The 26,417-nt window shown below is 37.7% G+C and overlaps 2 protein-coding genes across 4 annotated transcripts in view; both read right to left on the bottom strand.

Annotated features, from left to right (window-relative positions):
* Window positions 1–15,347, bottom strand: part of myo1g (myosin IG) — a 127,086-nt gene extending 111,739 nt beyond the window's left edge. Inside the window, exons 1-3 of one of the 2 annotated variants that reach the window (XM_007254742.4) lie at window positions 15,182–15,347; window positions 13,256–13,367; window positions 5,254–5,462 (exon numbers count right to left, since the gene is read on the bottom strand). In XM_007254742.4, the coding sequence (XP_007254804.3) occupies window positions 5,254–5,462; window positions 13,256–13,350 (304 nt within the window). In that variant the 5' untranslated portion in view covers window positions 13,351–13,367; window positions 15,182–15,347. Of the gene's footprint in view, window positions 1–5,253; window positions 5,463–13,255; window positions 13,463–15,181 lie in introns of those variants that run through there. The other variant, XM_015607225.3, reaches the window with a different exon arrangement.
* A 3,724-nt stretch (window positions 15,348–19,071) lies between these two features.
* Window positions 19,072–25,071, bottom strand: si:dkey-154b15.1 (uncharacterized). 2 transcript variants are annotated; one of them, XM_022683084.2, is made up of 4 exons: window positions 24,917–25,071; window positions 22,438–22,625; window positions 22,041–22,126; window positions 19,072–20,844 (listed from the first exon to the last, which is right to left on the bottom strand). In XM_022683084.2, exons 2-4 carry the CDS (start codon window positions 22,610–22,612, stop codon window positions 19,591–19,593), a joined length of 1,515 nt encoding a protein of 504 aa, XP_022538805.2. In that variant the 5' UTR covers window positions 22,613–22,625; window positions 24,917–25,071; the 3' UTR covers window positions 19,072–19,590. The 2 variants fall into 2 exon arrangements, with proteins under 2 accessions (XP_022538805.2, XP_022538804.2); XM_022683083.2 differs by having other exon boundaries at window positions 22,438–22,628; window positions 24,917–25,070.
* Between the last annotated feature and the right edge of the window lie 1,346 nt (window positions 25,072–26,417).

Raw genomic sequence — 26,417 nt, 5'->3', positions numbered from 1 at the left:
ATGATCCTCACAATAGAGATTTCTATTTTAAGGCGTTCACACCGAGTCTGGTTTTAACATATGAAAAACAGAATTTCAGAAAATGAACGCATGTAAATGAATGGCGTCTTTCACATCCAGTCCGGCCAGGACCTTTACACGGACACGTGAATCCATCGCAGCACGCACTTCACGCCTGTACCTGCGTGCCCACATTTCGGATAACTCAGCGCTTTTGCGGGCGCTTACCGCATGGGTTGTGCACGACTACAAAGAGGTTTTATTTAGGTTCAGATTAAAATTATAAACTAAACACATACTTTGCGCTGCACAGCGGGGTGGTGTTCATGGAGATGGGAGAACAGGTTTGACGTATGTCCACCTTTAGCTGTGACTTTACGGCCACATTGATTACAAATCTGATAACCATCCTCGGGTGCGTTCGGCGGGTATCCGAAATATTCCCACACTGCTGATTTTAGTTTAGCCTTTTTTTAGGCGGACGGAGATTTGTTTAGTCTGATGCACTTTCTGCTGTTCTCACCGCTGTGTGCTGAGTAGCTGAAGCGGAGCAGAGTTGCGCATGCGCGGGGGAGTTTCTCCGCTGGCTTGCGTTTTACCGGTAATAAGCAAACACACACGGTATGATAACCGTGCATTTTAATACCATGGTATACCGTGAAACCGGTTACCGCTACAACCCTAATTGCAATATAATGAATCGTAACCCCTATATCATGATACACAGCCCTAGTAACTAGTATGTAACTATTAACTCTACATAGCAAAAGGGCTTAAGCATTTCATTTCACAACAAAAGTCTTTGAATGTCTCATTTAAAGATTTTCATTTTTGTTTTGTTTCTTTCTGTTTCAGGCTGTTTTTGTTCGGTGGAAGAGTGGACAGGGAAGAAGGACAGGATTTTGTCTCTTACTCAAAAATAATTATGATATGCAAACGTCTCGCCTCAGATTGGCTGACAGCAGTGTGACACTCCCTCAACAGCTCTAAGGTGGGCGGGACCATGAACCCTAATTTACGGGTTAAATGCAGAAGAACTGTTTCACATGCAGCACGCATACGAGAAAGTCTCATTCTTACATAATGCTGCTTTAAAAACATGTTAAAAACAGTATTAATCTGTACACAGAATTTAGAAGCAAACACTGAAGTGATATTCAAAGCAGATTCAGGGACGTTCTACACTTTTAAAATATAAAGAGGATGTATGGTCACTCTAACATAGAGTGTTCTCTTTTTGAATCTTTTCTTTTCTAACACACTTCAGTTCCTGTACATATAGATGTCAGAATATATTACAAAGCTCCAATGCAGTTACATGAAGTGCTCAAAAGTACACATTATACAGTAACACCATTAGTGAACAGTGCTTAGTTAATGTGTGCTGATTTATTGTAGAAAGTTGTAGTTGTACAGTTGTAGAAAGTTAAATTCAGGACAGTTTTACAATAAAAAAAAACAAACATTGTAACTAAAGGCATTACAAACTAAATATGATTTTTGTGCAAATTATTTTCACACCAGAAATGTGTGTAAAGCACCTCTCTACCAATAACAGCTCTCGTTCTCATGTCGACATCATAACAAATAGTAATTATATCCAACAACTGGAACATTTAATGAATCTCACTGTGTATATTCTCTTTCACTCCTACAAAAGAACAGCACACAGTGTTTACTCTATGAAGTTCTCACTCAAATCATACCCTCTCTCTTATGTAGTGTAGTTTGTAGATTGTAAAATAGCAGCACCTCCACCCAAACAAAATAAAAAAGTAATTCAGTTCAGTAAATTCAGCAGCTCTCTTTATAACATGCTGTCAGTGAGTGTTATTGTGATGAAATCGACTGGAGTAAAAGTAAAGTTGCAGTAAAAACTTAGGAGTGACTTTAATCAACAGGGCAGAACCAACTAACCTAATCAAAGTACAAGCAAATATAAAAACCAGAGACAAGCTTAAGCAAAACATCAGAGCCAAATACACAGTCCAAAAAAAGATAAATAGCAGACAAAAAAAAGTAAAAAAACAGAGCTATAACACCAATATAAACTAATAAAGCAAATATAGGTCATACACAGAAATAGACAATCAAAGAAACAACGCTTGTTATGCATCTGAAACATTGGGGCTATACTTCACAAAAGGTAGCACAAACAGACCAATATATATACAGCTGAAAGGAATCAAAACACAGGTGAGGCCGATCTACCAATTTGATGCTGATTGGCTGGCTAAGACACACAAATGGTAAGTGCATTCTGGGAATTGGAGTTTTTGAAGGTGAAAAAGTGAAAAACGGAAAGTGTGACAGTTAGGCTTGTCACAATAACTACACCTTGACTTATCATTTTAATAATTTAATTTTATTAAGCACCTTTATTAGAAAAAATGCCTCAGCATTCTATTCCCCATCAGCGTATCTGGAGTGAAGGCTGAGGCAGGGTCTTTATGCCGGTTCAACGTGGGCCAGCTGGGACAGACTGGGGCTGAATGTCATGGTGTGAGGCAGACCCACGATTCCCCTGCCTCCGCACTTCGCAAAATCAGCTGCAAAATTAGGTGCATGAACAGGAATGGAAAGTTTATTGTCTTTAAAAGGGTTCATTCTTTTGTTATGATATTATGTTATCATTTTATTAGTGCTAAGTTAGTGGTCTAAAAATGCCAACAATACCGCTTATCGCAATAATTTCTAAGACAAAATATTGTTTGCAAAAAATTGTTATTGTGACAGGCCTAGTGACAGTTAATATGACTTTTTCTTAGTGTTTTTAGAATTTTTTCTCAGAAAATGTAAACTACAGATTTGTGGACAAAACGGTAGAGAAAGAAAGAGCTTAATTTTTTATACTAAACTTTAGGAGTTTAATAGAGTGTTATATACTGTAAAAGCTCATTTTACAGCTGCTTCAGTTTACAGTAAGTTAGTGAGGAGGAACGTGCCTGAATCCCCTCCTCCTTTCAGTCTAACGCCCTATTAGGGCTGAACAATTACTTTCCTTGGACAAACTATTCGAAACAGATATTTAGAATTTCTTAATTTTGCCCATACCTTTTTTTTAATTAATAATTTTCCCAATTTTGTGTTTTTGTACTGTACCCTTAAAACATAGTATGGTGTGTGTAGTCATGTGACTCCTCCGTGTCTAGTTCGCAATATTTAAGCAAAATAGAAGAGAACTCAAGCCCTAAGCCAACTGAGCAACTCAAACAGCTTATACCAAAAAAAAATTTTTCTGTTGTTTATTATTATTTTTTTTCAATTAAATAACTGCAATCAAGATATTACAATAAAATATAAAATTAGTGGAATTAATTTGAGATCATATCATCCAGCACTACAAGCTACATATTTCCACTTATCTTTTGTGTCCCATGACAAAGTTTCCACACCCCATCACCAGTCCACCTCCTCCCTTCATCACAGTCATCGATCTTAGTCCTAGCTCCATTTAACAAACAGGGTCTGGCATTTTATCTTAAAGCAGAACTTCATCCCGAGTCTTTCTACGGTCATACATCATTCCCCTCCCACATCATGTCAGATGTTTTTTAAAGATATTGTTTGGCAATAGTTCATCACTTTAGACCAATCAGAAGAAAGCTATTTGGGATTTTTCAACAAATTCTGTCCACCTACTAAATATGAAACTGCCCTGTTTTCCGGCTGTGCTGTCAGACAGAGGAGACAGCACTGACAATAAACGGAGCTCTAAATATATCTGCTCAAAAAGGAAAGAAGAAGTTTGGCTGGACTGACAGCACAGATGACAGGAGCATGCGCAATGAAGTAAACCAAGAGTCATGCAAAGATGAAGCAATAAGAAAGAACAAATGAGCTGCTCCAGTCTGAGACATGCACAGAGGAACAGCCAGAGAGGTATAGGAGAAGTTGTAAGTATTCATATTGCCTGTCATAAGTTTAAGGATACCCAATTTTACAAAATGGTCACATTTTGTTTGCCTGAGCAAAAAATCTCACATGTATTTTAGTAAATGTGTTTGTGATTAAACCCCATTTAGTCCAAAAGTGCTTTAATGTGTCAATTGAAAACTACTTTACCAAGTAAGATACTGATTAATATCAACATAAGGTCAAAAGCTATAAAGCAGGGCGATATGGTAAATACAGCTCTGGAAAAAAATAAGAAGCCACCTAAAAATCATGAGTTTCTTTGATTTTACCAAATTGAAAACCTCTGAAATATAATCAAGAGGAAGATTGATGATCATCAAACCAAGCTGAACTGCTTGAATTTTTCACCAGGAGTGGCGTAAAGTTATCCAAAAGCAGTGTGTAAGACTGGTGGAGGAGAACATGATGCCAAGATGCATGAAAACTGTGATTAAAAACAGGGTTGTTTCACCAAATATTGATTTCTGAACTCTTAAAACTTTATGAATATGAACTTTTTCTTTGCATTATTTTTTATTATCTTTTTTGATATTTCAAATAAATGCTAAAAAATGACAATAAATTTATTTGGAATTTGGGAGAAATGCTGTCTGTAGTTTATAGAACAAAATATGATATATGATAAAATATTTACATATGTATGTACTACATAGAAATTTTGTCACATCTGAAAAACAACAAAAAGCAAGTTCAAATTTCTAGTCTAATCCATTTGCACACATGTATTTAATTCGGTTCAGTCATTATGTGAATTGTTTGGAATTGTTATGTTCAGATGTGGATCAAAACAATCCCACTGAAAGCCTTGCAATGAAGTCTCATTTCGATCCCCAAAACAGTGGTCGATTCATCTATACAACTATTAGGTGTACTCCTCAAATTTGAGCTAAACAACCTCCACAGCCAGTTTAACCTGGTACACTGACTAGTAAATTAACTGGTATATTGGCCAGATAGTTAATATTGACATGAATACATGTAATCTCTGCCATTGCTTCATGGTTAATAGCATAGAATTATGCACTGGTCCAGAACACAGGACCTTCTTCCTGTATTTACTTTCCTGCCCCAGACAGGTTCGAACAATAAGCACAGAGAAAGTTTTCACGTGGTTTGTTGTGATGCATTTTGGTGATCTTACATTTTCCCTGTGTGGAAATGCAGCAGTTTACAAGTTTACAAACTTGTTAACTGATTCAGACCAGAGCAGATAAACTACATATGTGACAACATCCTTATTTTCCTGTCTATCATGATTCATATTCCACTACTTTTCAAAATCAAAAGAAAAACTTATGGCCTTGATTAGGCTTTCTGTCTGCTGCTGAACCTTACCTGATATGACAATGCAGGTGTCTTTCGCTCGTCTCTTCATGGCCTTGTAGGCTGCGTCAGCCACAGCGTACAGGTGTGGAGGATTTTCATACAGCTCTCTTCCTCTATACGCATCAATCGCATCTTTACCATAAATGTCCATCTGCCTGTAGGGGTTGACCGACACCACGACTTCACCAATATATGTGTAGATCCGGCCTTTCTCAAACCTGAAACCACAACAATCAAATAGTCACCATCAGTGACGGCATTTGTATGATGCATGAGCAAGGTCAAGCCTATATAAAAGTATCTGTCATCAAGCAAGGACATAAAGGTAATATTCAACACTGTTTAACAATATTTAAGCAAATAAGGGTGTAACAGAACACAAAAGCAGTTCAACAAGAAAAAAGTCAAACAACAATCAGGTTTCGCATGCAAAAGAAGCATGCAAGTTACAGTTTATTCACCTAGTGTTATAGTTTTCTCTAAGGTAACTGCAACAGCCTGTGGTAAATGATAAAGTAAATGTTGCTTGCATGCTAGCTGTGAAGAGGAATTAATGCCAGTTTGAAAAGCAAACACTACCAGGGAAAAATGTAAATGCAATCCACAAGATGCATTGCTTTTCCTCACTAACATGCCAAAATGAAACGCAAGACCACTATTATCTTACATTTCAATATCTTACATACAAGAATTTACTGTATTTTTCACACTATAAAGGGCACTGAAAATAATTTCATTTTCCCAAAAATCGTTTGTGTACCTTATAGTACGTATACGTAAATGTATTGAAATGTAATCGCTGTCCAATCAGAACCCACTACTGCACTCATAGCTGTACATTAGACCAGATTAAATGTCTTTTGCAACAGAATGTAGGACAAAATAAACACTGTAATTCTATAAATTAAGGCTGGCACAGAAGACAATGTGCTTTTTAGAGATGAGTAGATTTTAACACAGGCTTGGTTCTCACGCTTGGGGCGTTTTCACACCCAGGTGTGCTTTCTTCAGGGCTTCGGTATGTTTGGTCCAGCGTGAACGCTGCTTCTGAGCAGGAAGTTATTCAATAAAGAGATGTATTCAAGGAGAGACTCTGACCTTCCTCATCCAATACACCATGCCTTATGGGTTTTAATAATAGAAAAGGTTTAGAATGTTGGTAATACTTGTTTATTTTAAAACTCATTAATTAAGATTAATTCATCTCTCTGTCTGTGTGAAGCAAAGAGGCAGTGGGTGAGCTTGTCACGTGGTCCCTGTCTGTTCTCGTGTTTCTGTGTTTATTTACCTTTTCTGTGCCTGTCTCTGCTTGTGACTGTGAGTGTGTCTCCCACGTGATCCGTGTTCCTCAGTGTTTCTTGTTCTCACCTGTGTTCATTTGTTACTCCGCCCCTTAGCCCCAGTTGTTTTCTGTTTCCCGTGTGTGTGTTACACTATTTATAGTCCGTGCTCCCTTTCCCTCGTGTCGGTTCTTGTGCTTTGTTAGCCTGTTATGGTTGCGTCTCTGTGTCCCGTGTTTCTTGTTTTCAGTTTAGTTTCACTTTATTTGTTTATTTTTGTCTTTTGTTTATTGTTTAATAAAATCTCTCGCATTTGCATCCGCTCTCCTCGTCCCTCCTTCACGCTCCCTGACAGAAGAACCGACCGAACAATGGATGCAGCGAGTGGCGTCTACCTGGGTTCCAGATTGGCGATCCGCCGCACCTCCCTTTCTCGCGGCGTGCTGGAGGAGCAGCCTTCTCCTAACTCCTCAGCTAGCCGGCGCCGGAGGAGGAAAAGACGGCAGCGGCGTTCTCAGCGCTCCCGCTCGCCAGAGGAGGATCCTCTCAAGGGGGGAGCACTTTTTGGGGGGGCGCACCGTGTTGGCAGGGACGCAGGTTGTGAGGAGTCTTATTTCTGGGACTATGTAGACTTCCTCACACCTGCGTCCAGCTCGGAGGAGGAGGAGGGAGATTACCTCCCTACACCAGCCCGTCGGCCGTTGCCTCCAGGGGCAGTTCTGCCTCCCGCATGCCTTTGTCCGCCCTGGTTCCTGAACGGTCCCGAGCCGGACTTCACCGGCGATCCAGCGCCCCCCGAGCCGGTCTTCACCGGCAACCCAGCGCCCTCTGAGGCGGTCTTCACCGGCGACCCAGCGCCCTCTGAGCCGATCTTCACCGGCGACCCAGCGCCCTCTGAGCCGATCTTCACCGGCGACCCAGCGCCTTCTGAGCCGATCTTCACCGGCGACCCAGCGCCTTCTGAACCGATCTTCACCGGCGACCCAGCGCTCTCCGAGCCGATCTTCACCGGCGACCCAGCGCTCTCCGAGCCGATCTTCACCGGCGACCCAGCGCTCTCCGAGCCGATCTTCACCGGCGACCCAGCGCTCTCCGAGCCGATCTTCACCGGCGACCCAGCGCTCTCCGAGCCGATCTTCACCGGCGACCCAGCGCTCTCCGAGCCGATCTTCACCGGCGGACCAGCGCTCTCCGAGCCGATCTTCACCGGCGGACCAGCGCTCCCCGCGCCGGACTTCACCGGCGGACCAGCGCTCCCCGCGCCGGACTTCACGGGCGGACCAGCGCTCCCCGCGCCGGACTTCACCGGCGGACCAGCGCTCCCCGCGCCGGACTTCACGGGCGGACCAGCGCTCCCCGCGCCGGACTTCACGGGCGGACCAGCGCTCCCCGCGCCGGACTTCACCGGCGGACCAGCGCTCCCCGCGCCGGACTTCACCGGCGGACCAGCGCTCCCCGCGCCGGACTTCACCGGCGGGCCAGCGCCCTCCGTGCCGGACTTCACCGGCGGGCCAGCGCCCTCCGCGCCGGACTTCACCGGCGGGCCAGCGCCCTCCGCGCCGGACTTCACCGGCGGGCCAGCGGTCAACGCGTCTATTCCTGTGCCCGTGGCTCCCGCCGCCACGCCCACTCCCAGGCCCCGCCTTTCCAGGCCTGCTCTGAGGCCCCCTGACTTTGCCCCTTGTGGTGTACCCAGGCTAGCCCCACAGACTTTTTCCAGCCCTGGGTACCCATCTATGTTTTTCGTGCCCCTGTCTCTTCCTGTCATAGTTCCTGTCTCTGTCTATGTTCCAGTCTCTGTTCCTGGTGGTTTTTCTATTCCGGTCCCTGTCACCGTGTTTGTTTCTGTCCCTCTTACTGTTTTCATCCCGGTCCCTTTGCCCAGTAATGTCCAGTCCCCGTTTTCTGCTCAGTCTCCTCTCTCGTGTTCTCTGTCCTAGTCTTGTGTTCTTTTTTTTTTTGGTTTCCACCCTCTCCTGACCGGCTCCTGGGGGTTTGTTTTTTCGCGCCCCAGGAGTTGCGCGTTAAGGGGAGGGTTCTGTCACGTGGTCCCTGTCTGTTCTCGTGTTTCTGTGTTTATTTACCTTTTCTGTGCCTGTCTCTGCTTGTGACTGTGAGTGTGTCTCCCAAGTGATCCGTGTTCCTCAGTGTTTCTTGTTCTCACCTGTGTTCATTTGTTACTCCGCCCCTTAGCCCCAGGTGTTTTCTGTTTCCCGTGTGTGTGTTACACTATTTATAGTCCGTGCTCCCTTTCCCTCGTGTCGGTTCTTGTGCTTTGTTAGCCTGTTATGGTTGCGTCTCTGTGTCCCGTGTTTCTTGTTTTCAGTTTAGTTTCACTTTATTTGTTTATTTTTGTCTTTTGTTTATTGTTTAATAAAATCTCTCGCATTTGCATCCGCTCTCCTCGTCCCTCCTTCACGCTCCCTGACAGAGCTTGTAAAAATCTACTGTATTTAGCATTTTTGTATTGTATATTCTCTATCTATGAGGCTATATGCACTAAACTGTGATAAGATAGTTTATACCCCTATTAGCTAACAAGTAACCAGTAGCGGATCCAAAAGAGAGACATAATCACAGCAGAATTTAAGCCCTGTGGTGCAGGCTAAGGCTATTAGCATTGTCACATACCACACAGTCGTATTACTCAAGCCTCGTCGTATTACTCAAGTATTATAAAGTGCCAAAAAATAGAAGCCTAATCTTCTAATTCAAGAGGCCTCACTGCTGGGTGACGAGACCTGTAAAGCTAGGGTAAGTTAAGTAAACAAAACTGTAATTCCAAAAAAAAAAAAAGTCTAAAGTCAAACAAGCGCTGGATGATACACACATTTCTCTCCTTAAAATGTTTTAATTAGGTAAGTAAAGCGTTTCCGTTTATTTACATTAAGCTTAGTATTGCTAACAGCGCTACATTGAGGAACCCTGAGTGTTTCGGTAAGACAGGGCGATATCAGCTAGCACTTAGCAGGGTTTGCGGGTAATGCTAATGCTGCTTCAGCAGTGCTAGCCAGTTTTAGCAGCAGACTACAGACAGATAATTCTCAATTCTGAATGGTTAAGAGGCTAGCGCTTAGCACTGTCAGCGGCTAATGCTAATGCTGCTCCAGCCAGTGCTGGAGAACTAAACTGCAATTTTGTGTATAACGCTGCACTTCATCGGAGTGGCTTTATTGCTCCTTACAACCTTACTGATACAATTTCTAATTTCATTAAATATAGTATTATACACATACTAAATACTTATTATTATATATTATATACTTTAACCTATGAACATCAGCATTCATTAATATCAATTTGATTGGCTTATAAAAAGAACATGTGGTATATCAGTAATATGTGAAGTGGTGTGCTGAGTCCAGTCACAGTGATTTTATAAACATAAATATACAGAGTGAAGTGAGTTTAATAATCTGATTAATGAATTATAGAAAACATTTCACACTATCTTTTAAAAAGAGACATTCTGAGGTAACATGGCAAAAAGCAACAGAGAGTATTTTACTGATGTGTTCAAATTGAAAATTATTACCATTATTGTGGATTATTTTGTAATTGAATGAATAAAGGCCGTAGATTTAGATAATAAAGGCGTAATAGCAGTTGAGCTAAAGGCCATGTAGCATTGCGCATATCTCACAGTGTCATAGCCTTCACCCACCCATATGCAACAGGAAGTGATACGAAGGTGGGAAGTGAGAACAGGAAGTGCAAAGAGCGGCTTAAGATGACTCGCTTCTCTACTTCATAAATTTCAAATGACTGTGTGAGATTGGCCACTCCAAGCTTTCCAAACAATCTGATACTGAAATAACTTGTCTTTATCACCATCTTAGTGGACCTTTATATCCTAAAACTGTCTGCTTTAACCCCTTAAACACTACAATTCTGTTTTTATGTTCCTCACATCGCTCACTGCTGCAAAACAATACGTTTTTGAAGAGAATTCTAGTTAATGTTCTTTAATCATATCTTCAATTAAACCTCTCAACCGTAAATAAAGACACTCTAAAATAATGAGCTTCCTTTGCTGACAATTTAGTTATATAACATTCTGCACAAGCTTAAAACAAAGGGAAACTATGGTAAAACAATGTCTCCGACATCAGGCATCAGGTTACCCTAACCTTTCAGTTTAATGAAAGCTATCAGTAAGGGAACTTTCAGGGGCCAAAGCATAAACAGGTCTATTTCTGCATTTCAGTCCTTGGTTCTCTATTGAGCTCTTTTAGAAAAGGAAATATTTTGAACACTAAAACACATGAATAGGTTTAGAAGCCACACATCAGTCATGCATTATCATAACTCTGGTTTGTGTGGGTTTTAATGTCTTACATAGTTTAACATGAAACACATGTCCTCTCTTCAGATCTGTTTTGATATGTACAAACTATAAACAATAAAGCACTCCATGTAGACACATATAACATTAATTGAATCATAACATATATTGTATTTCACCATGCTTTCTTAACCTATATAAATTTATATTTTATCTTAAAATCTACTTTAATGTGCTTTAATGTATTTGGTAAAAACAGTGTAAACATGTATTTAAAAAAGCTTTAAAGTGATTTCATTTCTATCAATATATATTTCAGACTTTAACAAAACTGTGATTGGTACTAAAGGACAATAATTTGGTCTGACCCAATTAGGTGGTCTTGAACCATGGTTTGGGTGGTTGTACTAATTACAGAAATTTGAGGCAGGCTACTATCATCCATTAAACAATAGAAGAAGAAAAATGATCTGATCCAAAATTTGACTTACATATACATATACATATAGTGAATCGTGCTGCAGTATTAGCGCAAAAGCTTACTCTCACAATTTATGTATCTACTGTAACTGTAGATTAAGACTAATTTACTTAAGGAAATAAGCGGAATTTAAGGGGTAACACCGGGACAGGCAATTTACAAAGCAATCAGTGTCAACTGTAGCCCATATAGATCATCACAACAGAATGTAGCTCTTTACATGCTTTAGTGCACTCACTAAACTGCAATGTAAAACCAAACTAACTAAACCAAATATGCAACATACAATGTAACAAATACACAAACCTTGGTTTGGACTCTTGCCCCTAATAAAAAGCATAGACTGATCTTATCTAACCTCCTAAACTCCTCAGAACCAACGATAGTTTTTCGCTTATGTAGGAACAACTCAGCCACTTGGCATTTCTTTGCTGGGAACAGTCCTTAGGGTGTATTAAAAGTCAAGAACCATAAGGGGTTAAACATTTCAGATGGAACTGGAAAGTGTCAATTAAAACAGCATACCATCTTCTAAACCACATCAACCTGGCTTTGCCAAACAAATGAAGATCTGGATGTGTCTGGAGCAGGCTGAAAGAAAAAGACTTTGTGCATAGATGTCTTTAGTTATTTAAGTTATTATATTTTAAGTGCCTTTGTGAATGAAGAAGTGTAAATCTAAATAAAGCACATTTTATGGTTTTATTGTGAAAAAAAAAATCGTAAAAATAAACAGAGAATAATGTATTTCTCCCAAAAGGACGAAACAGTTAATACATGTTTAGTCAATAAATAGGCTTAATATAGAAAGCTCGTCTGAATTAATAGACTGTCCTGTGAATGCTGAAATTTTATAGGTGTGAAAAAGAATTATGTTTTTTCTGACACTGTGGTCACAAACAGACTTAAGAAGAAGTCATCACCTGATCAGCCTATGTTACGTCACCAAAAGATCATCAAACAGCAATGGAGAGAAAAAAAGGAACTAAAAACGATTCGATTGCGTCACTGAATCTTAAGCAGAAAAAAACAGAGGTCGTTTTAAGCAGAAGGTTCGTTCAAAATCGGCTAGAGCTGTCAGTCACTGACATTCATATACCAGCCACAAAGCGGAAAGTCAGAGACGAAATGACTCATTTATGCTTCAGCCCATCCAAACCAAGCTGGGAGTGGTCAGGGCCAGACACTGACACCTAAAGTATTACATGAATGTAAAATTAACTAGCAAAGCTTATCTTTCACAATCAGCTCATCATCAAGTTTAGCAACAAAGCTGTTAACCAACATCCTTAGCCCAAACATCTCAGTAAACAAAGCCAAGAAATGCCTGCATGAAGTCACCACCTCAGCGCAGCCAATCAGAAAGCACTGTTGAAAGCATTAAGGTGTTATAAGAGCCATGTCATCTTTAGAGTAAGCCTAAGTAGATATATATTGCACTTATCTGTACACGTGTATTATACCCTTCTTTATTTACTCATGTACATGTACTTTTGTAATACTCTGTAGGATTTATACTTCTATAAGCATTTAAAAAATGAATGACACACCTAGTTCCACTTAAGCCATTGACCTCCATTACTTTTTTGGAGTTTAATTCCATTCTGTTCTGTCGGTTTATATCTGGACATCTAGACTGCTTCTTGACTGGTTAAATTTCTCACTTTAAATGTGTTATCATTGTATTTTATAACAACATGATCCCAAACATTAAAGAATAAGAGTCTAACATGCTACAGCTACTGTGCTGATAGATGCTGGATGAATTAAGAAGTTCCACTGCAGTCCTAAAGAGACTTCAAGTTGTTTTTTTCTAATCAGCAGTTACTCTTCTTGTCATTATTTCGAAAAAGCATGAACACTTAAGCTCGATTATGAGCTATAAACTACCCAACCCAGCTCTGTAGAGCTCAGTAAGAAGTGCTGGTGTTCTGGCATGCTCTGCTCTGTCTCTTTCAAACTTACCTCATCTTCAGGTTGTCCAGGAACTGCTCCATTGTCACTTCGTCCAGGAGGACAAAGTCCGACTTGCCGAACTCGAAGCCCTCCAGCTCCGCCATCCCTGCTTACAGCCTGCCTTAAGGACCACAGATGGAGAGGAGAGCGGAAGAGGACAGGAAAAAGAAAGAGAGAGAGAGACGTGAACTGTAGTGTCAGAGCCGGTAGAGAAGGCAGAAGACTGAAAGTAGGTGTGGTCTAAAAGCCTCAACTTTGGCTCATCTGGGGCTGTACTTAGGCAAGTCACTGAAGGCTGTGGTCTACAGGCTCTGGCACGTCATCCTGTTCATGAGTGTGTGTGTGTGTGTGTGAAATATATATATATATATATATATATATATATATATATATATATATATATATATATATATATATATATATATATATTCCTCTTCTTGTTCTGCATTTTTATTCCATGTGCGGACTAAACAATCTTAAAAATAAAAAAGTGCCAAAAACGTGTATATTTAATGTATATTTTATTTATAGCAACTACAACCTAATATAAAAAATGTATTTATTACTAAAACAGATTTTCAAATTTAAAAACCTATATATGGAGAGCCAAGCAAGCAAAGCAACTGTAATGAGTCTGAAGATCTCAGTAAAGTTAATTTCATCTCCACATGATTATTAAAATGTTATATTTACGGTTATTTCCTTTGTTTTGTTTTTCATAGGTAAGAACTATTGAAAAACCACCTTATAAAGTTTAAAGGAGTGTTTAGGTATATTTTACTTTGAACTGCTTACTTAAAAACAAGTTGCAAAAATTGTCCATTTATGTAATAGGATAAAGGAAACCCGTAGTGGTACATCAATAAACGTCTAATAAATGTTCTTAAGAGAACCTTTTTTTATATAAATATCTTGTCAGAGTATAAAGAACATAAAAAAAATTAAGGAACCTACACAATGATGTAATCTTCTCCACAGAGCCTTAAGTTAGCTATAATATAATTATGCTCCCCAAACTCTAAATATATAATTACTCGTGGTAGTTATATTAATGCCATTTGACTATATAAAAAATTCTATGCCTGAGAGCTTGGGGTGTGCCATATCGCATTGTACGCAATTATATTGCAAACATTTTGGAATATCGTGAACAATATTATACCCTGAAATTTCGTGTCATATCACCCACCCCTAATTATCACATCAGGGTACTACTTTTTTGTTGTTTTCAGCAAAAGATAAGTTCTTATTTCCTATTATTTATCTACTAGAGACAGATATATATATCTGTCCAGTATAATTTATTTTACTTAAATCCTGGATATATGTTGATATCTGGAATGCATTTAGTATCATGACATTCTGGATTATTGACTTCTGTTACAAAATTCTTGTATTTTTTAATATAAAAATATAAAGGGAGCCACATCATATCGTATGCAAAAATAAAACTTTGTTGCCGTAGTGCATTCTTGAAATTGTGTTTTTTTTTTATTTCAGAGTTTTGTCATATTGCCAGAAGTATGGTTTTCACGAAAATACCATGAAATATCATGATATTATACTAATTTAGCTTCTTAATTACACAAAAAAAAAACGTATAATTTGTCTTGTAACTTATCTGTGGGGGAAGTAGTAGAATGTATTTACTATTAAGAAGCTTCACATTTACTACTCATGTTAGTTAGTAAGCTAGGTTATATATTAGGTCATTTAGCCAGAGGGCTAGCTTAGCATCGTTAGCTGCAGTTCATTAGTAGCCTATTACATATTTTTCTTAAGGACATTCACCCAAAGCTTTTCTTTACTGAGTTGTAGGAGGAATAAACATTTTCCTATTCTATTTGTAATGTTAAGCCTGCATTGTAAAGCTAACTTAAACATTTCAGCACATTATAACCTAACGTTATATATTTACACCATTTAGCTACAGACCTGCACATCGCTAGACCTGCATCCAGCTTCAGTCCCTTCATCTGGAAGACTGCCACTGTCTCCATCCTGAAACACCAGCTCTAGTGTTTCTATTTAGTTTTTCTTAGTTTTGTCTTGTTTTGTTTTCATTTACAGCAATGCAGGCTGCTCACCGGCTTCCTCCATGTTGTTTTAGTCACGCAGTTGGAGCTGAGTGTGGAGTAATAGTAATAGTGTAATAGTGATGAGGAGATGAAGGCATTTTAGTCCATAAAGCTTGCTGTAAATGTTCTACAATTTGTGGCTGCTGAAATGTTAAAATGTTAAAATAACTGTTTTGTTTTCAATCAGTATTTTCAAAATTATGAATTAGGATTGTTTCTGGTTGGTTCTGCTAGACTGTATGAAAAACTATCCTCTTAAACCACTGCTAATTTTGTGGAATAATAGTTCATTTAGAACTATTTAATTTCTGATTTGTTTTACTTTTTTACATCAAATAATTAAAAGTAACTATGTAACCTTTACTCAAAGTACATTTTAAATTGAGTACTTTTTTACTTTTACTCGAGTAGATTTTTAGATGGGTACTTTTGCTTAGTAGAATTTTAGCAAAGTAAAGGTACTTTTACTTAATTACAATTTTTCAGTACTTTTTCCACCTCTGACCATAACACCTGCCGTATACTACGTTTTGTGTTTCCTGAAAAACGAGGAAAACGTGCTGATATATATTTTACATATATATGTTGCACTTATTTCATAATTTAAAATTACTAACAAAAACTTTTTTTAGAAGGTGCTCATATATATGTTACATATATATGTTAACTACTCCTTTCAGGTCAGGCACTAATGAATACTGGCCATTCCAACTTAGTATTTATTTATTTATTTATTTTGTGTTACAGTGATTATGAGATCAGGCATACAATATGAATGTTATCCTTAATTAGAGAAAATACATCAGAAGCTCTTTAGCAGCAGCTTTATTTTTCAATACTTGTTACATGTAAAATTAATACAAAAGGACTATAAACAGCAATGAGCAAATAAAAAACTGTCATATAGTGTTTAAAAAAGCATTAGTGTTATTTCTGTTGCTGGTGTGTGTGTTAGATGAGATGTGAGGTTACACTGGAATGTTATCTGTTAGAAGAAACATGGCATTTCCTGCTATAATTTGCCCTCAGCACCCTCAGATCAGGCACCCAGACATGGGCAGGCCATGGGAAACCTCACCACAGGAAAGTGGAACTTCCCAGTCTTACATTTAGTGTTTTGATGCTCAAGTCAAGCTGGTGTCAGGTTCCTTTATCCACATCTAATCTTAAACATTACAGGAGGAACTGCAATAGCAGCCTAAAGTTAGAATCCTACTCAGTTTCGGTCAACACTTAAAATATAAACATAAAGCAGACAGGAAATGGGCCAGTGTGCCATGTATGGAAGAGAGATGTTCTGATACTGATCAGCAGTAGCTCAGCTGATGGACATAATTAGACTGGAATAATTCAGTCAGCTCTAGGTTAAAATAGCTTCAGTGCTAAATTACAGAAGTGTGGTGCAAATGATTCAGCTCTGGGTTAGACTCAGTAACAGCCTGATGTGACAGAGTATTGTTCTATTCTAGTCATAATAGCTCACTAAAAACTAAACAACAAAAATAACAAAAATTTGTTTTCAGTTAGTTTTTATATGGTTGTTTTATGGTTTTGTGATTTCTTCTTATTTTTCTCCTGGATTTTTGGTGTGTCTGTTAGTCCACACTGCTTCAACTTCAGATAGTTTGGTGTGATTGCAGCCTTTCGATTGGACAACATTTTGCTGTTTTTTCCGATAGCAAATGAAAACACCAAACCATCCACTTAGCAACACCCGCACAATCATCTGAGACAACCACTTGAGATACCAAAGCAATACCCTAGCAACACCATAGGAACAACCTCAAATATCATAATTGACACTTTGCAACCATGAATCAACACTATTGCAATTACCCCAAATACTACAGCAACTGCTTACAATCGCTCAGGTTTTCTGTTGGTGAAGTGGGTGAATGACATTGACTCAGGGTGCTCCCATGGGCTGTTATACTCAAATCTGATGGAGGCAACATTATAGCAACTATGTTGCAACCATTTAACAACATAGCAACCATTCAGCAACACCACAGCAACCACTTGCGACACCAAGCATCACTTAGCAACAACCCCATCACTTTTCTATTTTTATTTTTTCTCAAAGGCTTTAAACACTTTAATAATGAGGATTTTAGTACTTTAAAGTCAAAGGTTACTGAATGATCTGTAAACTGAATCTTTTGACATATTGTTTAAAATAAAAAATAAAAAAGTCTTTGTTGTTTGCTCTTCTCTAATGTATGTAACTTTATATTCAGCCAGATGAGGGCAGTGTAGGCTCTCACAAATGTAAAAAACTGAACCCAGCTCCCTGCTCTGTTTCCAACCATGTTGTGCCTGTGTATATACAGCTCTGTGAAAAATCAAGAGACCACTTCAGTTTCTGAATGAGTTTCTCTGATTTTAATATTTACAGGTATATGTTTAAGTAAAATGAACAGTGTTGTTGTATTCAATAAACTACGGACATTTCTCCCACATTTGAAATAAAAATATTGTAATTTAGATTTAGATTTTTTTTTTTTTTTCAGAAATGAGAAATGGCTGAAATAACAAAAAATATATATATACAGAGCTTTGAGACCCCAAATAATGCAAAAAAAAAAAAGTTCATATTCATAAAGTTTTAAGAGTTCAGAAATCAATATTTGGTGGAATAAAGCTGGTTTTTATATAGTTTTCATATTGCTTTTGGGTAACTTTATGACACACCTGGTGCAAAAAAAAAAAACAAGCAGTTTAGCTTGGTTGATGGCTCGTGATCATCCTTTTTTTTTATTATACTCCCTATGTTTTCTATTTTTTTTTCCAGAGCTCTCTCTCTCTCTCTCTCTCTCTCTCTCTCTCTCTCTATATATATATATATATATATATATATATATATATATATATATATATATATATATATCTGTCAATACAAACCATCTTTTGATTTTATTTCAGCATCAAGCTTTGATGTGAGTTTATAAAAATGGCACATCTTGACCATTTGTGCTCCAATTTCCATGCAATGGCTTTTCAAATTTGTCTTCTAAAGGGGGGGATCTCTTGCTCAAACCACTCTTTAGGTTACCCTGCTGGTTTTCTTTTTGATTCTGGTCTGGGATCTGGCTTAAACTTAGATCTTCTGGTGAAGCCATGCTTTCGGTGATGCTGAAATTTATTTTAGGCCATTGTTGTACAGAATGTGTTGTCCTCCAAAAAAAGGACTGATATATGAATCTGTAAATAGTTAATTCAACCCCGATATGCCCCAGTTTTAGCTAAATAAAAACATCCCCACAACATAATGCTGCCATCACCATGCTTCATAGAGGACTGGGTGTTTGAGCTCATCGGAGCAGGACATATTTTCCTACATGCTTTTTGATTTGATGTAGTCAGTTTTAAGAAGGCTTCTGTCTTGTCAAAAATGCATGCTGCTCCTTTAATGCTGCTGTAATGTGTGCAGGCTCCCAGACCGTTTTCTTTTTAAGTTTATCAATAATGGAGTGACATCCAGTTCTTGGTAATGTCACTAGTGTGTCATATTGTATTGACTTTTTTATGACCTCTTTTCTGTGTTCCATAGTATCTGTATTGACCTGGAATTTTTGACATATTTGGACCCTTCTACCTTTAAACAATGAGGGACTTTTGATGCTTTGTAAACTCACTGCAGACCTTACTTAAATTCAGCTGACTAATCTTTTGGTTGTGGTAGGTTAATTCTAATTCAGTGCATTACAAAGATTATGAGTCCTATTAAAGGTGGAAAAGGTGCCAAAATTATTAATCTTGGTTTTATTTGTTTACATTCACAAAAACAAGTATTCCCAGAACTGCACATTGACACGAGAGGGAAAAACTACCTTTCATTGGAAGTCAATATAAACACAAGTCAAATGTAGTCATTTTGGAGCATTTCTATTGGTCCATTCATCATGAACTTTTTAATCAATATAAAGATAAAGTTATATAGTAAACAAAAAATCAACAGAGATGGGGATAAATATCTACTGTCTGTTATACTAATTATACTGTTCTCTATTATTTCTAAAATATATATTTAATATCATTAGTATACATATTTGATCTCAAAATATACAAAATGTACAATAACATCTTAATTATGCAAAATGTTCTGATTAAATACAAAATATATATTCTAATATGGCTATAAATAATGTGAATTGGAAACCACTCATAAACACCAAAACCAATAACCTATTTGATCATCCTCAAACAAGCAGATAAAAATTTCTTACAGCAGCTTTATTACCAAAAAAAAATGTTTATGAATTGTTGCTACTTTTTCCAGCGTTTAGGGTAAATTTTTTTTGTAATATCCATCATTGACTGTTTTATGGTAGGCCCAGACTTCTTTGTGATTCTTTTCTCATCTCTATTTGGTGATGGCTCATCCTCATGTTGATTAGGCTTCCACCTGCCTGCTTTATTTTTGTCTCTTGACTCCGAGTTGCTGCGTCTTCTGGACTGCGGTTCACTTGATCGTCCCTGAGCTTGTCTGGATTGAAGTTCCTCTTGATAGTTTGTAGGAGTAGCACTGTATTTTGGTTCAGCACTGCGTCCTTGGTCAGTTCCCCACTCCTTGTGCTTGTACTGTCTTGGCAACGAGGAACTTCTTTGTGTTGATTTTCTCTCTAGTGATCTGCCTCTTTCCCTTTGGGTAGATGGAAGATTAATGTGTTCTAGAAGCTTTTGCTTCATTTCAAAGCTTTTTGTGGAGGATCCAATCAGCTTCACAGTCTCATTATCCTGCTTGATTATCACACCTGGCATTTTGTCTTCATAAAGCTGGATTCTCTGATATATCTTCTCTTGTTGGTCAGGATCATAGTTGTTCAAGTCTATTTCCTGGGTGCGCAAATGAGGTGTGATTTTCTTAATGCAAGTCTCGAGCTTTTGTTTGGCTTTCTCACAGTTTTTTCCCGAAAACGTAACAGTGCTTACTTCTTTATCATCTACAACACTTATCTCACAGAGTTTTTCAATCTTCTTGAAAACATCCTCCTCATATTTAAAGGCATAGTCTAGCACATCTTTGTCTACCAACAAACTTGCTTGTTTTGGTTTGGTGGAAGGTGACTTACTATAAGAATCATAATCGTAGGAGTGAGGACTTCTGGGGGACCCATCTGAGCCTGGATCTCCATATTCAGCCGACTGTGGTAGATTAGGACTGGCAGGGGAAACAGCTAACAATGGGGATGGACCATCAACCATGGGTCTCCTGCGACCAGTATGCACTCCATTGCTAATCACATGATCATGGTTTGATGAAGCCTCCATTTGGCTGATGGAAGCAGAAGAGTACCCATTGAAAAGACCTGAAGAAGAGGTCCTTTTGTGGAAGGCGTCTTGGGCCTGGAGTCGAGCAAGTTGTTTTCGTAAAAGCATCAGACTGAGAAAGGACCCCTTTAAATGGAGGTCTGATCCGTTTTTAGTTATCTTAAAGCCATTGGACTCCAGCTGCAACCGGACATCTCGTGGATTTGAGAACTTTGTGAGACTTAGGTTGGTCTCGACTGGCATGTCCACCTGAAACAGCAAACACAAGCACACACACACACACACACACACACACATTCAATCACAGTTTAAACAAAATCAAAGTTACTGACAACATTGGTGGGCCAATGTATATTCATTCAAATGAATGTTATATTGTATTATTAATCTGTTCTCTAATTATTTGCACCAATAGAAAAGATGGATCAAAATCAGGATCAGGAAACATTTGTTTGTGGTTAAGTAATAGGAAGCAGTAATGTATCATCACTTCATCACACATCACTCCAGCATGTATTTCTGTTTATATGCTATGCTTCAATATATTATTCAATATAATGTTTCTTATGACTTATTAGCACCTGGAACATGATTTTAAAAGGCATTAGGGAGAATGGGAGATGAGCTTTTACATTCCTCTAGGTTAACAGTGTTTTTTCAATTCTCAGCTCTCCCAAGGATACGAGGCGAATAAAGAGTGCAGTTTGTCTGAAGTTTAATTCGATTGAACTCAGGCTAACCCTAGTAAACTGTTTTTATTTAGGCTAACTTTAGCTAATATTGTAACAGTTAGTCTTGGTGTTGCAGAGCTTAATTATTGCCAGAGGGGTCATGCTAGGGTGTGAGGCTGAGCCTCATTAGATTATCAATTAAATTGTTTCATTGTTTTTCCTAATGAAATGCTAATTTTAGAAATTGTGCATAACAGATTTTAACGATATATACATATATAGGCCTGAAAGAGTAAGCATGACATGCAGCAAGAGAAGAAATCAAGAGGGGGTTAAACACATTTTTATGGCAGTGGATGTGCTATCTCTATGTTTACTTTGGTGCTTTATATGCTTGTTGTTTGTGCTCTAGAACAATGTTGTTTTAATGCTCTCATCTGTTCTCAAGGGCGGAAGTACAGAGTGCAGTGCTTGTGTGTGGTGTAGTATACTCTCTGGATGACTATACTGAATTAGCTGTAGGTTAATGTTTTTTGACTCAGTGCTGAGTATTATTATTACACACCTGATCCCAGAGATCAGCATCAGAAGTCAGAGATAATTCTTCCTTATTCTGTATTTTTATTTTTATATGATTTTTTTATGTCTTTAGTTGTAGAAGTATAAAATCTGATATTGATGTAGGTGAATTATTTGTGTTATATGTATGTGTGCTGTGTCTGCTAATTGTATTATTGAACATGGGTCTAAAGTTGTAAAAGTGTACAACCTTACCTCAGACTGTTGAGCTTCCTGGACATAAATGGGGTAAAATTTTCTGTCCACTTCCAACACATGATCGCATTGAAAGACTCCAGGAACTAACACAAAGTAACATTGGAAAGAGGAAAACAAGAAAATATACAACATTTTTAAAGTTTTTTGACATTTTTTTAGACATTTTAGGCTAATCCACAGCACATGATTCTGTCATCATTAACAGTATGCCACATTATGCTTTCCTTATTATTAGTAACATATACACATAAAGACACTAAATCTAAACCGTGTGGATGGTAAACATTTAATAATAAACTCAAATGAATTTTTAATGGCACTTTATGCATGTTAAATTATGGCTCTTAAATTCAATGTAAATCAGATCAGAGTTAATGTACTATTTTCAGTGTACCTTCTTTTGTTTCAAACACAACATAGGCCTGGTCTGAAGCGGGAGCCGGAAGTACTGTTAGAACATCTGCTCCATTGTTACTGCGCCTCTGGAAGTGTATTTTCAGCTGGTCAAGCATTTGGTCACCATGTTGAACATCAGGAATTCCACACACTTTAATAACCATTAGCTCCATCCTGACACCAGCACTACTGAAAGAAAGGACAACGTGAGTATTACTAGTCATGCTGGTCAGAGCTGTCTGGGATAGGAGGAAGAAAGTAAATACAGGAAGAAGATCCTGTGCCCAGGACTAGTGCTTATTTCTGTGCAGTTTAACATACAGCAACATACAGATGGTATTTGTTCATAACTGTAGTAATTATCTGGGCAATTAAAATACACTGGCAGAAAGCTTTTATGCGCAGACTTTAGGGATTGGGGTCAGGTCACATTTTCCACCACAACTAAACTACTTTAGTGATTGTTGGGACCAGGCCGAAAATACCTTTGCTCATAAGACATGGTACGTTGTTTTGGTCCTCATTCAAGTGCACTCACTACTGCCCAAATGTATTGTTTCAAGAATGAAACCAAAACAAAGTCTGATTTAACTGATTGAATGAACGCATACTGAATATGCAAATACATTTTGCAGGAGCCAATGGGGAAAGTGTGGATATAACTCACAATTTAAAGTTAATTCATCTCATTCCAAATTTCCACTTTATTAAACTAACATAAAAAAACAAACTGAATTGCTGAGAACTCTGAAATAAAAAAATATAGTCTGATGAGTTAAGATAAATGAAAAAGTAAGTTTAATTAAGAATATATAAAATATATATATATATAAATTATTCTTATTCTAACAACACTGTTGCTTCTGAAGTGTAAAATTCTGGATCATATAAGCATATTATTGGTATTTGGTTACATGTATGCGTGTAAGCATGTGTTCACACTGGGTTGTATACAGCTTGTGGAATGTCCCTTTGTCAGCGTCACACTGGGCCGCTATGGTCCTCTTAGGTAATGTTTAGGTACAAATATATTCATATTTGGTAAAGAAAGTTGATATTCCATGCAGTGGCCCCTGGCCTGGACCTGTATAAAGACGAGTTATTTCTCAGGTGAAGGGAGAGAGGATATAGGACGTCAAATCTGAACTCTCTCCCCAGGCAAACCAGGAAGCCTGAGTTTCTGATACTGTCTTGCTGTTGTTATTGTTTTAATAAATGTTTAACTTGCAACAAGGTGTGTCTGCAGAGTTTTTCTTTCTTCTGCACCCGGACAACATCTGTACTCTACACAACACTTCAACACCACCTTTGTCCAAAGGTGATCCTGATGAGCTGTTGTCAGCAACGTTGTTAAAACCTTATTACAATCTCTTTTTCATAAGAATAACTTCTAATGTTGTGACAACCTTATCACAGTTTTTTTGGTCAAAAGACAAATTTCCAACATGGTGAAAACCTTATCACAGTTTTTTTGGTCAAAAGACAAATTTCCAACATTGTGAAAACCTTATCACAGTTTTTGGTCAAAAGATGAATTTCTAATATTGTGACAGCCTTATCACAGTCTGTTTTTCGGACGAATACCTTCTTCTAAGCCTTATTACAGTCAATCAAATTGGTCAAAATACTACCTTCTAACATTGTGACAACATTACCACAGTCTTTTGGTCAAAATACTCATTTTTAATGTTGTTACAACGTTATCACAGTCTGTTTTTCAGACAACTACCTTCTTTTTTGTGATGAACATGTTTGTTGTAGTTTTTTAGGAGGGGAATGGGGGAAACAGGAGCATAAGACTAACTTCTAATGTTGTTACAACCTTGTAACAGTCTTTTGGTCAACATACTAATTTCTAACATTGTGACAACCTTATTACACTCTCGTTGTCATAAGAAACCTTCTAAAGTTGTTACCATTTTATCACAGTCTCATGGTCATAAGACAACCTTACAACAGTCTTTTGGTCAAAATACTCATTTCTAACACTGTGGCAACCTTATCGCAGTCTCTAGGTCAAAATATTAATTTCTAACGTTGTTGACAACCTTATCAAAGTCTTTTGGTCAAACGGCTACCTTCTAAGGTTGTGGGCTACAAATCAATAGAACGTTATTACAATGTTACCGTGTTTTTCTGGGCTAGTCTTGTGACTCCTTCACTCACCTGTTGGTAGTATTAGTGTTTTGTTTGGACACAAAACTGCCAGATTCCAAAGTAAGTGAGTTATAACGAGTCTACTCAAACACAGGTGTGTTTCAGTTTGTTTGCCAGGTTTGCAGATAAGAGTTTGCGCTTCCAGTCCCTCCACATTCCCACAGTCTCGTTCGTGTGGTAAACAGGAGTGTTGTTCTCAGCTGAGCTTTGAGTGAAACTTATAAAAGACCTACAGTTTTAAAACCCTACAGTCAGGAGTCAGGAGCAGTAGCACTAAAGCACACTGAAGCCCAGCGCGCTGCTACAGCTCATATTCTTACCTTCATCTCCCCGAAATCCAAAAACACAGAAACTGTCGAACCGAGAGAGAAAGAGAGAGAGATAAATAACTCCCTACAGCTTCAGCTGACCGAGCTCCCTGAACTGAAAGCAAAAGTGTGAGCTAAGGTCTCCTGCTTCACTAAACGTCACGAGTTTTTTTTTTCTTTGGGGTCAATATCAATAGGAGTTAATCTATTTATGCTACAGGAACGCCCACTTTTTAAATGGCACAATGTCTTAACATGTTTTCTTTTTCTATTTTTTAAAGCTGTTTATGTACTGGCTGTATAATGTATAATAATGCATAATGTACAGATATGCTTTTTACTTTTTGTGGATTTATTTAATTAGTGTTTATTATTATGAAAAAGGCATTTGACCATCAAACCCCATTGTATTAGTCATAATGTACTAGTCAATAGTTTGAACACACCTTACATTCATTTTTTTATATAAAAAAAATATTATATGTATTTTAGATTAAGAGTAGTCATTAAAAAACATGTAATTTAACAAAAAAAGTGGTAAACAAATCAGAATGTTTTATACTAGTTCTTGCGTAGATGACAGATTTTCTCAGACAGTTTTATGAGGTCACCTGGAATGTGTTTCAGTTAACAGCTGTGGCTTATAAAGAGTTAATTACTTGAAATCACTGCCTTTTTGTCACTCTATGTCATAGTGTTGCAATTTATATTTACTTATATATATTTTATTTTTGTGGTTATGTTTGTAATATGATGTAACAAGACATATCTACATCAAATACAATGGGATGTACGCATGAATCATTATAATTAAAGACGTGTGCATGGGTTAGAATAAGTAAAGAAGTATATTTGTCTTTTTATATTAATACTATATTCTTGTTCTAAGTTTATTAAAACACTGGTTATCATTTGTTGCCTTTGGGTAACATTATGCAGGTAGAATTCTCCTGTATGTTTTGAGTGTGTCCTTTTTCTAAAACATATTCATATGATCATTCATATGATGTTTGCAATAAATTTAAAATAGAAATTTGATATTTAAAAATTATATTTATCCTTCCAATAAATATAATGCATAGAGGGTTAATGTGTGTTAGAGCATCCATTGTGTTTAAGAGGTAGAGTTGGTATACAGTGAATAGCTCTTTGTGAGTTATGTTAATCATAATATGGCAAGAATCTATAAACTAAGTAAAGAAATTACTTTAAGAAATAAGTCAGTCAATGCAAAAAAGAAATTAAGAAGTTTCCCCAAATGCAGTCAACAAGACCATCCAAAAAACTGACTTTTGTTAGGACTGCCCCAGGAAAGGTAGACCAAGTTACCACTATTGCACAGGATAAATTATAAGTTAACTGCACCCCTGAAATTAGAATGTAGGGACAAAAAAATAAAATAAAACACCACATTGAATGAGCAAACTTCTGACAGGTTATGTATATTCCAAAATACATTATTTAATCCAATTGTATTCTCTTTACCAGTGAGAGATCCTAGAAATGAGAAATC

This window comes from Astyanax mexicanus, chromosome 3 (genome assembly GCF_023375975.1).
Source record: "Astyanax mexicanus isolate ESR-SI-001 chromosome 3, AstMex3_surface, whole genome shotgun sequence".
Taxonomy (NCBI): Eukaryota; Metazoa; Chordata; class Actinopteri; order Characiformes; family Acestrorhamphidae; genus Astyanax; species Astyanax mexicanus.
This window is presented reverse-complemented; position numbering and strand designations above follow the sequence as displayed.

What these genes read in the sequence shown, in the direction of transcription:
- si:dkey-154b15.1 (XM_022683084.2), bottom strand. Translation starts at nt 22,612, where the DNA reads ATGGAGCTAATGGTTATTAAAGTGTGTGGAATTCCTGATGTTCAACAT. An exon ending in TGTGTTTGAAACAAAAGAAG is followed by an intron (nt 22,127 to 22,437) that starts GTACACTGAAAA and finishes ACTTTGTGTTAG; the next exon opens with TTCCTGGAGTCTTTCAATGC. An exon ending in AGGAAGCTCAACAGTCTGAG is followed by an intron (nt 20,845 to 22,040) that starts GTAAGGTTGTAC and finishes TTGCTGTTTCAG; the next exon opens with GTGGACATGCCAGTCGAGAC.